At 38.6% G+C, this 13906-nt stretch overlaps 1 protein-coding gene across 2 annotated transcripts in view; it reads right to left on the minus strand.

Annotated features, from left to right (window-relative positions):
* Positions 1-13906, minus strand: part of LOC148415134 (uncharacterized) — an 86398-nt gene that overhangs the window by 54108 nt on the left and 18384 nt on the right. Inside the window, exons 3-6 of one of the 2 annotated variants that reach the window (XM_088428662.1) lie at positions 10622-10708; positions 8798-8875; positions 8309-8548; positions 2353-4414 (exon numbers count right to left, since the gene is read on the minus strand). In XM_088428662.1, the coding sequence (XP_088284788.1) occupies positions 3144-4414; positions 8309-8548; positions 8798-8875; positions 10622-10708 (1676 nt within the window). In that variant the 3' untranslated portion in view covers positions 2353-3143. Of the gene's footprint in view, positions 1-2352; positions 4415-8308; positions 8549-8797; positions 8876-10621; positions 10709-13906 lie in introns of those variants that run through there. The other variant, XM_088428661.1, reaches the window with a different exon arrangement.

Here is a 13906-nt window from a genome sequence, read left to right on the forward strand (position 1 = left end):
AATATGTCCCCAGCAGTTGAGAATACGCTTTCACATGGTACTGATGTACATCTTTGCCACAACTTGTGGCTCTACTTCATACTCTTCTTTTTCAGCCATTTTTTCTCTTCCACCATAAATGAAACAGATCTGTGACGTCACTCACATTTGTGAAAAAAAAAATTAAAAAATTGAACAAAACAAGGAGAATTCTATAGAATTCTATAGTTTATCAATTTTCATCAATTAATTTATCAATTACATTGAAACCTCAAGATACGGTCACTTCTGTACAGTTTTTTTATCCTTCATATGACAAAAAATACTCAGCATATAAAAGAAACAGAACAAAATAAAACAAAACTTGAAATATCAAAATTAACATTTTCAATAAACACATCATGAGATTCTACTGCTTGTTAATATGGCTGCTTTAAGAGGAATAGGAGTCGGATATTGGACGACCTGAACACTGTGCGGGTGAGGAGAAGGAATATGACCAAAATGTCAGAAACGAAGGAACCGCAGACTTCTTATAACATCTAAAAAGTTTCTAAAAAGTTTCCTCTGCCGCCACTTTTACTTTGGAACAGCGCTTCACTCGAAAAGTAATACAGCATATTGTAACATTTCATGTGGTGTTTTTGAAGTGCTTTGAATGATCTACATGTAAAACGTGATTGATAATATGATAAAAATCATGATACAAACGCCAATCTTGAGAGGAATGATTTAAAAAAAATTTTATATATATATATATATATATATATATATATATATATATATATATATATATATATATATATATATATATATATAGGACAAGCAGTTAAAAAATATGGGTGGATGAACAGGAAAATGTAAGGGTAAAATGGAGACAACACAAATATGAAGACATGAAATAGGACTTACCTGGTGCTACTTTGTTGACAGCGTTGTAACAGCAATAAAGAGAGGAGTAGAGAGAGGGGGGGAAACATAATGTTAAGGATCATCATGCTTGATACACCCAACTACTATGTATAAAGGTAAACATTCCATGGCTCTTTAACTGTTTAACAATATTTTACAAATAATACATTCAAGGGGGTGCAAAACCATGTCCAGTAAGAAGTTGCAGTTGGCAGTTTTGAGATTTTGCTTCCATCTACATTGGTAAGACAATGTGCAAGGACACTACCATCACATCTTTTTTCTTTCATCCCACCCACAGTACTATTAGGTAGATCTAGAGTGTCAAACTCATTTTTATCTTGGGCCACATTGAAGTCATAGTTTCTGTCAGAGTGCCGGTATGACTGTGAAGTCGAAAAAATGTTAAGTGTGTTTGTCTCGCATTTACCTACTTTTGAAATCAGAAGCTGGTAAAATCTGTTCAGAGGAGAGATTGGGAAGATGACAATGCTTGTTTTTACCCGCAAAATTTTTAAAAGTTGGAGACAACTTGCAAATTTGGTATTTTAGATCGGAACTTGAAGTCAAATCAGCATTTCGCGGGCCAAATGTGGGGGGCTGGATATGGTCCCCGGGCCTTAAGTTTGACACCCATGAAGTAGACCAGTGCCATAAGAATTTAGAAAATTGTCATATCTGATTTGAAGATGAAACACACTACTTACTGGTCAGGTTATATTGATAAAATGAATACACAGCACAATACATATATACCATAAGAAAGCAAGGCTTCATTAAACAGAGCAGCCAGCACATTCAGTTTGAAGCATTATATAATTGAATACATTTCAACCCAAATTACAGAAGAAAATGCATATTATAAAACGGTTAAACCCAAGGTGGTTGGTGATGATGATGATGATGATCTAATGCATTTTATAATTTTAGCACTTTAGTAGTCACACAAGACTGTAAGCTTAATGACAAAGGGTGATTTGTGTATTAATACATATAGCTTGTAAATGGAAAAAGGAAAGCTTTTATAAGCTGCACTAAAGTAGACTGTAACATTATGTTTAAGGTTTTCTCTCCTTCCCGCAACGTCCTTGTTACTCTTCTTGTCATCTTTGGACCGTTCAATTTATCTGAAGTGAAGATCTCCAGAAATGCTTTGCTGAAGCCTTCTTTACCCAAGTGACGATTGTGGCGATCGGTTGCACCTTGCTGTGTTTCTTTCCCTACCTGCTAACGTCCATGCGTGCCATGCCCTTGCTCTTGCATTTTTGTTTTGAACAAACAAGTCAAGCCGCTTTTCCTTTTCATAAAAGGTCAAAGTCTGCCGCAAAAATAATCAACACAGCCTCATTGTTGACCACAGAGAGGCAATGAGGCGGTGCTTGACAAAAGTCCAATTTAAAATGCATGCATACTTTATTGAATTAACGGTATACAGTATATATACTCATTTTCAGCCTTGAAAATGACATGATATTTCACATTCAAATGAATGTTATTCAAACACAGATATGTGGAGAAAATTGGTCTGGCTTTGAGTTATGCTGATATAAGTCGAGCCCGCCAATAAGGGGTTTCAAAATAACGGGGGAAAAACTCGACCTGTACACAAAGAAATACGTTACAGTAATGCTTATTTTTAAGAATATTACACCAATTTACTACAGTTGGAGAATTGTGGCTGTGACATTTTACTGCCAGCTTGCTTCACACTGCTAGGACTCATGTCAGGTTTGTGTTTCTACGGCCAGGGGGCACTGTGAGAAGTTATACAAGCATTTGGCCTTAAGGGGAGGGACAACGATTAAATGACTTCAGCAATCTAATTCAGCAAACCAAGAAATAAAAAAGATAATGGATGAGGTTATAGAGCAATATGCAGAAGCACAGCAGAGTGGAACCATCAATCTTCAACTTGAAGGTTTGTTAATTTGAAGGCATACTAAAACTTATTGGGCATTTTTAGCAGTTTTGCAAGGATTTATGAAGGAACATATGCTGTTGCTATTAAGCTTTCTCACCAACATAATAAATCCTAAAGTGTTTCTTCAATATTTTTGGTTTGTGTGCTTTTGTATGCTCACCTGTCAGGCCCTTATCGTTAAAAATATGGACCAAGGACCAGGTAAGCCTGGTTCTCGATCCACAAACAAAAAGGCATGCATAGCACCAGACAATTATAAGCAACTTCCTGCTATACAAGCATGAACATTTTAGATTATTAGCCCCAGGTTAGTCATATTCTTCCCTGTAGTTCACCAACCTTCCAGTGGGGGAAGCAGCGGTGCTGCGGACTCTTGGTGCTTGGAGTGTGTAAGGAGAGAGGGAGGGGCTGCAGGTGTGGTGAACAGAGGGGGAGTGGCTGCAGCTTTGGTGGGAGTGCTTGATGATGCTGGCTTTACAGATTCACAGATAGTAGAAGGAGGACTACCGATTCGCATGACTCCGGTGGAGGCTGCCGTATTTACAACGGTAGGGGATGGGTTTGGACTTGGCACGGTTGTGGGAGTTATGCGTGAGGCTGAGGGGATGAAAGGCTTAGCATCAACATTGAGAACCGATTCAAGGGCAGTTTTAGGGTATTGGGTTTCTGAGGGGCAGGGCTCTAACCCAGAAAAGGTTGAAGGGGCATCTGAAATGGACTTAGAGGGGTAAAAACCAGGAGAGATTTGTGAAGAAGGGACAAGGACATCTGCTGCTGTTGACAAGACGGCTGAGGCAATTACGGGTGTGTTTGTGATCGGGGTGGTGTTCTGTGAGTCGGGGGTAGAACCTGGCGGTGTCTGGAGGACTGAATCGAGAAAAGAGAATGTCTGTGAGACAGGGCTCAGATTCTCCCCTGTCATCAACGTTAAATTCCCTCCAACAAACCCAACTGCATTACTCTTGTTACTGGCATTGCCAGGCGAGCTAATTGGTTGAGGTTTGCTGGACACATTTTGCATGTCATTGGTAGACACAGGGTAGTCGTCAACTCTCATTGGCTGAAAGGATCTGGGAGATGAATCGGCTGCGAATCTATCGTTGGAGTGATTCGGCAAACTTGTCGGAATTTGCACGGACGCAGAGAAATCTTGACTTGAGTTGTATTTTGCCGCCTTGGAGTCCAAAGGGCCAACGTCTGTTGTTGTAGCCCATGCAGGAGCAACGGCAGCTGGTATGGGAGACACTGGCTGCTGTGGTGCACCCCACTCCTCTGGAAGTCTCGCCCGACTTTTCAATTTCTTGCCTTTCACTCTACCTCCTGCTCCACTCTCTCTGATGTCCCACTCCCAGTTATCTTCCTCCTCCTCATCTTCCTCCACCTCCTGCCCACTCTTATCCTGGTAGCCACGTTTATCAGAATGACCATTTTCCTGAGTATCCAAGAAGCTGTACAACTCGTCACGCCCCTTCCTCTTCTTCTTCTTCCGCCTCTGCTGTTGCGTGCCAGCCTCACCCCCCGATCGTTCAGGACTCAGGGGTTCAGAAGTGGAGGAAGCGGGGCTGCTGTCTTCCACTGAGCCGCTGGGAGAAAGGGTGGGAGCTGCCGAGGGGGGAAGGTTTTATATGAGCAGGAACCAGTCACATTCTGTCAGAAATCAAAATAAACCACCAAAAAGAAATGATCTAAGCTCTTTCGCTTTTTACTTTTTTGTTTTTTAAAATGTCCTATGCTTCATGTCTCATCTCGGTCTGTAAGAATCAGGGTCTTAGCTCGATTTCCCAACATTTGCACATTTGTGTCCAATTCTATATCATCTAGCCAATTGTTTTCTGTGTAATTCATAGTATTTATTACATTTTGTACGGTGTCTTTTTTTTTGGGGGGGGGGGGGGGGGGGCGCAAATGCTGTTAACTCTTGCAGTGCCAAGTGTTATCCAAAAAAAGCAACTCCTTAGAGTGCCAGTCAGTTTTGAGTATTTTGACAAATCTTTCGTGGTTGAGAAAATATTGCGTGCTATATTTATGTTGTGTACGCATGGATGGGACCATATGAAAGATTGGATTCCATTCTTTACCAAGAAAAAACAAAGTAAGATTCTACCTTATTTTGTTCTTTAGTAATCACTGTATGAAAATAGATCATTTGACGGGCACTATTTTGGGCTAAAACATGTTTGTTTTTTTTGCACAACATTGACTGACACTAATATTTTTTTCGGGCTAGCCATGGGTGTCATCTATCCAGTAAAAAAAATACAAATAAAACAAAACATGTAGTTGTAGTCTTTTCACTAGCACTGAAAGAGTTAAGACAGCGTACACTTGGACCTTGTACATAATACATTTTATGGACAATTTTTCAGTTTCTGGAGTGGAGGGAGATTTGTTTGATACAAGAGTGGGGATATGTATCAAAAATACACATGTGAAGTACAATAAATGTAGATTTGTTTGATACAATAAAGGGGATATATGTCAAAAATACACGTTAAGTACAATAACTGGAGGAAAACTGACATTGTTTATTTGCTTGATGTAGCAAAGATGTAGACACATCTGGATGATATTTTAATTATAGTGTATGCTCAAGATAAAAACATTAAGATTTATTTTCTTTCATGACTACAACAGAAACACTCACTTCATTGTCTGGCTGTGTGAGACACACCCTGGGCTTTTGCATAATCAGTGGAGCCTACTAAGTGTAATGTCCTTAACATTTCGAAACAAAACTTTTCAGGAAAAAAAATGCATTACATGGATGATATACCGCATTTTTTTTAAAGCTTCCATGAGAAGGGTTCACACCCAAAGGTTTTTTTTTTTTTTTTTAATCCCTCAAGCATGATTAGTGGTGTTTACCTAAGATCCCTTACAACTCTTAAAATGAAATATTGTGGCAATAATGAGGTCCATTGTTTTAATGGGATTTTGGTAGATTTTTAAGGTTCCACTGTACTTTTATTTATCTATTTAAACATAAATGCCAGTAATTACCTTTCAAAATGAATGGTATTATTGCATTTAATGTTTTTGTTATTTTTAGAAGTACTATTAAAAAAACAATGCGTAATAATACTCACTATTAGCATCTCTCTCAATTTTGCTTTAGGTCCAAAGCACATGTCAGTAACCAATCAGATCCAGTATGTAGGAGACTTTGATTCACATTTAAATGTCATCATCATTAGCAGCATGACCCAGGGTACAAAAGGCCTTGAAGCAGGTTTACACAACATAGCAAAAAAGGCAATAGTACAACAATGAATTGTGACCAGTACAGTACATGCATCATTCAAAACAAATTCATGCGTCTTGGGAGCATCACAAAATACAATGAAACATCACTGCACACTCAATGACACAAAAATAATTTAAAGAAAAAAAAAGTTGAACACAATAAAGTGGAACACATAAGATCAAGAAGGGAATGATAAACATTGCATGCAAATTATTACAAAATAAACAAAAAACGTTTTGTAAATGACCTTGCTTGAATGATCTAAGACGCCAACAACTTTCTGCCCGGTACATCTCAAATTTGGGTATTTATATTTTTCAAATATCATTTAACCAGATACAACACAATGAGAGGCAGAAAAAAAAACAATACATAGACAGGAACTAAAAATAGATGATGCTAAAAAAAACAAAAAAACTGAACCTCCTCCTTTTCAATCTGCTTATCACATTCTCTTTTCATCTAAAATATCCCAGCTTCTATCATCTCCAGAATGCTTTTGAGAATTACATCATGGGATAAAATAGATCAAAATCTAGGAAAGGTTCCACCCTAAATCCGACTTTTCACTTCATTGAATGGTTGCTATATGCTGCACGGTGTTCTTGTTATAAACCACTTCAACAGGACTTGTGGTATTAAGGTATTTAATAGATGCACTCAGCCTGGCACAATACCAAAACGTCCATTACTCTTCCAGCGCAGCTTGCCTCAAAACTGTGTTGTGAACAAATATAACAAATATGAATCATATAGAATTATGATGATTTCTGCCAACGGTGGGAGATGATTACCACTATGTAATTATAATACATACTTCCAATTATCTTTTCAATTTATATCAACTGAATATAGCATCTTCATTCTACAGAAACGACTGCACTGTGTGGTCTCAATAAATAAATGAGAAGATGCAGGCAAACTAAAGATAGGAGCTAACGTGACATAACACAGCACTGTATCTGCTCAGTCACACGAAAAGGCTGCCCTCTGCTGCTCAAAAAATCCTTTGTGATCACGTTCCATTGCTCAGGACACCGCCTGCACTGGAGCTCTTACATAGAGACAGAAATAATATTTGTCTTTTATCTTTCAGAATTTCAGGCTTCATGGAAAGCATATACTGCACATGCAGTTTTAACTATCGTATTTCTCAGAGTACAAGTGGAGTTTTTTGTCCTTCATTTTCAACCCCCATATTAGGGGGATTGACTTATAACCGCATAACTCAGAATAGACCATTTTTTCCACATCTGTGTTTGAATAACATTAATTCAAATGCGAAATAAGTAGTATCGTGTCATTTACAAGGCTTAAAATGATGATATATACCTCTGATTCGATATAGTATGCATCCGTTTTAGAGCGTTTGCAAAGAACATCAAAAAATCCACTTTCGTCAAGCGCCGCCTTATTGCCTCATTGATCAATAAGGGGTTTGCGTGGATAATTTTTCTAGCAAATTTTGACGCATTATGTCAAGGAAAAGACATCTCGACTAGTCTCCTTTAGTCCTTAGACGTGTGCTTCAAACAAGACGACTTGGGTATCGGCAGGTGGGGGGAGAAACAGCGAAGGGTCACCTTCCACGCTCTGATCTCACAAACAGCCGTCATTTGGGTAAGGAACGCGCCAACTAAGATGATCAGCAAATCATCTCCGAAGGCCTACATTTCAAACAAATCAAACGGGTCTGAAGATGACTACCTGTGGAAGAGTAACAAGGGTGATTGAACAATTGACGAGAAAATGGGAGAGAATATCCTTGAGTTAAATGGGAGGAATTATTTGGCATGTCAGATAGTGATCATGACTTTGAGCAATTTTCGACAAATTAATATTTAGCTGTGCCAAAAAAATAAAGTGTTGAAAATTCAAATCATTTCATTGTTGCAAGATTATTTTTACATTGCCTCACACTTGCCTCATTTCCGCCACCCACTCCCCTTATAACTGCAACAATATGTTTTTCGATGTACGATGAAGAAATGCATCTAAAAGTACCGTAATTTCATCATTTAAATAACACTCACCAAGTGTATTAATTGAACAGACATGATATGTGTAACCACTAAAGTCGGGGGTAGACTTACAGTATATGCGTTTTTTTAATGTTAAAAAGGGGGGGGGGGTCGACTTATAAGCAAGGTCAACTTGTACTCAGAGAAATACGGTACTTCAAGTCTTCAAAAGTAGTTTTAACCATCCTTTCTGCCCCAGATTCACACATGCAACCAAACCATTTCTGTTACCTGGACTGCGATCCAAAGAATGGATTCCAGGACCACCAGGAGAAAATGGATCACTTGGTTTGAAGGGATTGTTGCCACTGGTAATACTGATGTTTTGAGGCTCTGAACCAAAGAGGCCAGAGGTTTTCTGCGTGTCCGGAGCTTTCCCCATCCCCATCTGGCCTTGAGTGGAGATCACATTCGTCTGGAACGATGGCATGTTGGAACCCATATTTCCACTCATTCCGGAATGAGAAAATCCTGGAGGACAGAAGAGTGATGATCAACCCCACTTCCTGAATTGATTTCTTACTTTACAGTATCTTCGGCACTCTATTACATCACAGCTAGTCTTATATCTATTTAATAAAAACTAAAGTTTGGGAATCACTTTTACAAAGATCTTGTACAAAAGAAATATATCATTTCTAATCATTTTTGTTAGGTTTATATTACTTTATTATACAGGTTACAATCCTCAATGGGAAATGACATGAAAAATAAAAGAACCTAGAAATGAGTCAGGCATGCTGGTGTCCTTTGTCTTGTTCTGGTTCCACTGGTCAGTCATCCCACCCATCATAGGACCTTGTAAAAAAGTGAAAAAGACAGAATCAGAAAGTCTTTTCCAGTAAAGTGAACACCCATCAATGTGTGCTTTGCTATTCAAGAAACCATCATCCCACCCATCATATATCCCCGTCTATTCACTGAAAAAATTAAATGTTTGAGACTAATACTTGTGTATGTTATGGAAAAGCTGAATTTAGCCTGGGTTGTTAGTGAAAGTTGCAGTCTTCCCTATTTTTGTTTTTCCGATGCCACGTTCATTGCCACACCTGGTTAAACAAAGCATGAATTAATAAAAGCCAACGTTCACTGTGTACAAAATACATGTCTTTATTTATATGTATTTAGTTGTATTTCAAATTATTTTAAACTAGAGCGTAAAACAACAAAATCACAGTTATCTTGTGTAACCCCACACAGAAAGTTCAGAGCTGAGGTTCAAACCCAGAATCTATGACTGTGATGCAAACATGTTAATCACTGTGCGACCCCCACTGATACAGTTTGAAGTCTGTTTGTACTGTGTGAACTAGAGTTCTATTACCATTTTAAGAACTTCACCTTTCAAAAGGTTTCCTAGGTCTGTGACACTTTACCTTATACATCATTGAGCGTAAAAAATATGAAAATCCAACTGATAGCTCCATTTTTTTTTCTTCCCAAAATGAAGGCCAAAATATAGGTGTGTCCTATAAACGATAACTATCTATAGGACGCACCTATATTTTGGCATTCCTTTTGGGAAAAAAAAATGTGTATTGTATTTGGGGAATCACGGTATCTTACATAAAATTATCTTACACAAAAATTAGCTAAAGTATAGTATGTGTATGTGTGTTTATGGAGTATATCTGACCATGTTTGCCTTGTATATCCAAATGACTAGCTATGGCCCTGGACTGCGCGTTCGCAACTGGTGTACTGATGGAACGAGGTAACATCAAGCTGCAAGAACTGGTTAATGGCACGACATGGCCATCAACACTCAGTTTGTACATTGGAGTAATATGCTTCAACTCAGAATTGGGGCACTTGTTCACTCTCATTGTCATTTATGAGGTGACGATTGCCTGTATATATGTCGTAAGATACAGGTGTCAAACTCAAGGCCCTGGGGCCAGATCTGCAAAATGCTGATTCGAATTCAAGTTTTTGGTTAAGAAGAAGAAAAAAGAAAAACAAGTTGTCTTCAACTTTTTATTTTTTTTTTTTGGGGGGGGGGGGGGGGCATTTTTTGTCCGGAATCTCTCTTTTCAACAGTTTTTGCTGACCTCAGATTTCAAAACTAGTGTGATGAACACATCTTAAATTTATTTGCTTTCACAAAGTTACCAGCCCTCTGAAAGAAACTACAAGTACAATGTGGCCCACGCTAAAATGAGTTTGAAGTTTGACATCCCTGTCTAAGCATAGAGCGGTTGAGAGCAGAGCACCCATGTTTGGACTTCCACAATAATGCCCTTTGTCTCTTAGCTCAGTGTTTGTGTATATATGTCAATATTTGCTTCAAAGTCGTAGAATAACTTGAGTGTGCACCCTCAGTCTCACGTCTGAAACTTTAATGAAAGTGTCAATGTGTGTCCTCACTGGAGATTCAACTCTAGTGAAAATGGAGGAATGAGCGTGGAAATGTGCTGCCCAGTCATTAGCGATAGAGCCACAAGTAAATGTCGCCTAGACAGATGTGACCCCAAAAAAGTTGTCAGAAAAGTTAGCAAAAACTACCCTTGCCTCAGTCGATACTCCATGATATAGGGGCCTTACCAGACAGGTAGTCGGAAGTGAATGCTGTCTGTCCAGGTGGGTCTTGGCGTCCACCTGGTAACATCACTGATGAAGTCATCCCAAGTCCTGGCAAAGAAAAAAAACACCAGTTCATCATGAAGAAGCATAGAGTTTATACAGTACAAGTGATTTTCTCCCAAAGCTACTGACTCCAGGGCTCCCATATAGATATTCATTACTTGGAGTCATTGCGGAAGAGGGAATTTAGTTGTCACCAGGCATGGGACAATTACTGGGTTGATGGTTTACTGTGGTGTTAAAAAGTCAAGCTTTAAGTGACTGTTAATACTGTCTATAAAAGGGAGGAAGCACTTTGATTGGATGCTTGAAGAGTTGCCTCAACAAGCCGCCTCTTTGAGAAGAAATAGAACAAATAGATGGAAGACAGGTAGAAGGTGTTTGTCTTAACTGCTGTGTCAAACTCATTTTTCCCATGGGCCACATTGTAGTTACAGTTTTTGTACATTTGAAGTATGGTCATCACACATTTACACATTTTAAAAAAAGTGGGTGCTAAAAACTGTTCAAAAGGGGTACTGATAACAAAAAAATTGTGATAGTAGGGCCACATAAAATTATGTGCTGGGCCAGATCTGGCCCCCGGGCCTTGAGTTTGATATCGGTGTCTTACCCATTTGTGCCTAAGCAGCATGCCAGAGGATATGACACGTTTGTGATTCTAAACCGACCAAGACACCGAATTTTGTGTCGCCCACTTCTGGGAGATGATTGGATAGAGCATTACCAATCTAAATCAAGTTAGGACACTTAGTATGCTCACTGGGCCCTTCTTGGAACTTACAAATGGCTCTCAAAATGCTATATATATATATATATATAAAAAAAAGCAAACATAAGTGTTCATTTTGATCAGAAACATGAAGTTTGGCTCATGCTACTTAAACAAATGTACTTTCTATATCATTTTAAGCATTACCGGTGACAACATTCAAAATTATTATTGAAAATGTATAACCATTAATTAAGAGATTTATTTTTTCCAAAGTCTACTGTGCCTCACAGTGGACATTCATGCAATGTCCATTCATACGGAATCACCAACGCTTTGAAGGGTTGAGTCACCAAGCCTCCTCTGAAAATATTTAGATGGCAACTGCTGATATATATATATATATTTTTTTTTTTTTACCTTCTTGACAAGCATGGATATAAGGAGGAAATCTGTCTTAAAAATAGCTTATAAGTGGCGGTTCAATGATTTTCTAAAAACAATTAAAAGAATAAGAAGAATGTTAATGTGTTTTTTTTTCATTATTAGTTATTTCTTTGTACATAACATTGTACACAGTTTTTGTACCAAAAGAAATCACTACTTAGTTTAATAATTAGATTGTGTTCAATGGGAAATAAATGGAGCTGTAATTTTAATGCCGTGATGCGGTGGCACCTTGATCTTTTTCCTCAAGGTTATCATACCGTCAGACTTTGATATCGATACATGCCTAGGTGTCATCCTCATACACATTGTAACCCCATTAAAAAACTCAGGTGCAAACATAATGCTTGTCTTCACTTGCTACTTGCTGCTTTCACATCAAACATTTTTCAAAACTGTACCAGCCAATTAATGTCTGTCTTGATGTATGCGCATATTTGTGCATCTTTGACGATGACGCATGTGGACAAAACGCTTCGCTAAAGGCAATATCAACATGGTTACACCAGAAGAACATGACAGCATCTGTGGCTCCTTCAGCCATACTTGCTCTTGGCAGTAGTGTCTCAGAATCATCACATTGGTGGTGACCATTGAAGGGCATACTGGTGACACTCACACCTCCTCACGCACACACTCGCAGAAATGGTCAAATGTACTGTATGGCTGAATAAACATAAAAACCTGCATCACAAAGACCACTGTCATGAAAAAGTATTTGCTATCTTCTGAATTTTTTTGTTATTGCGCAGGTTGCCAAAAACACATACATAGACAGACAGACAGACAGACAGACAGACAGACAGACAAATAGACAGATAGATAGATAGATAGATAGATAGATAGATAGATAGATAGATAGATAGATAGATAGATAGATAGATAGATAGATAGATAGATGACCAGTGAGTATTGCGCTACACACACACACACACACACACACACACACTGAATATGGAGCCAGCACAGCTGGAATCCAGTCAGGCCTCTGAGGACTGCAGTCACTGTACAGGCTCAAGGTCAAACTCTTTCTTTTAAGCCAAACTACATTTCTGCATCACTTAACTGAAAGCTTTCTCTTCATTTCTCATCGAAGTAAAAGCTTCCAAAGTGGGGTACCACCCCAAAAATAGATAACCACTGCGTGAGTGGGAGTTGATGGTTTTAAATCATGTCTTGCAGTATTTCATAGGATGCAAAGCTGTGCTTTTACCTATTCTGTTCATTATATGGGTATACATTTACTGTACATGGTAAAGCAAAAAGGGGAAAGAGAAATACCTATATCAGCATCTTGATCTGGTTTTGTTACATTTACGCTATCGCGCAAGATTATGTATATTCTAAGTATAGGAATTTCATTTTTTCACACTCCGGTTTCTCCCACTTTCCCAATAAGATTTATTTGAGGTTAGTGACCATGTAAAATATGACGAAAGACTCACTGGCAGAAGATGTCAAAGACTTGGGTGATAAAAGCTTTACTTGAATTACATCACAGTCACCTTAACATATCTGTTGGACTCAGCACACTTCCAGAGCCATCTTAGTTATGGGCTCCGACAGCATAGGACAAGGTGAGTGTACGGCTGTGTGTGTGCTGAGTTGTGTGTGAGTGGGTGTATAATAGACCCAAACAGAGACAGCTTGAATGTGAGGTTGCTGATGACGAAGCTCTACTATACTGCAGTCTCACGTGATAGTAGTGTGTGATGCAAAAAGTTAAAACAGCACACACACCCATATAAATAACAAAACTGCAACAATCAGCAAAATTTGTTTCTTCGCAGCATGATCAAAATATGTAACATACTCAGGAAGCAGCTGACCAAACATGGTATTATCGAAGCAAAGTTCACACTTGAAATTTCAATTTATTCAAACAGCGTTATGTTCTGTCTGCAATCCGTCAGCTGATGGGCATTCCTACAAGACACGTGATTATTGGCTCCCGGCATTACATCGACCAATGAAGGCAGAAGTGGATTACAACTCCTTCCTGGTCGATGTCACGCCAGGAGCCAATCATCGGAGTACAGGTGAGCTGATTGACATATTGCCTAGCCAGTCGTGTTTAAGCTGTTTAC

This window comes from Hippichthys cyanospilos, chromosome 12 (genome assembly GCF_059441005.1).
Source record: "Hippichthys cyanospilos isolate Australia breed blue-spotted pipefish chromosome 12, RoL_Hcya_1.0, whole genome shotgun sequence".
NCBI lineage: Eukaryota > Metazoa > Chordata > Actinopteri > Syngnathiformes > Syngnathidae > Hippichthys > Hippichthys cyanospilos.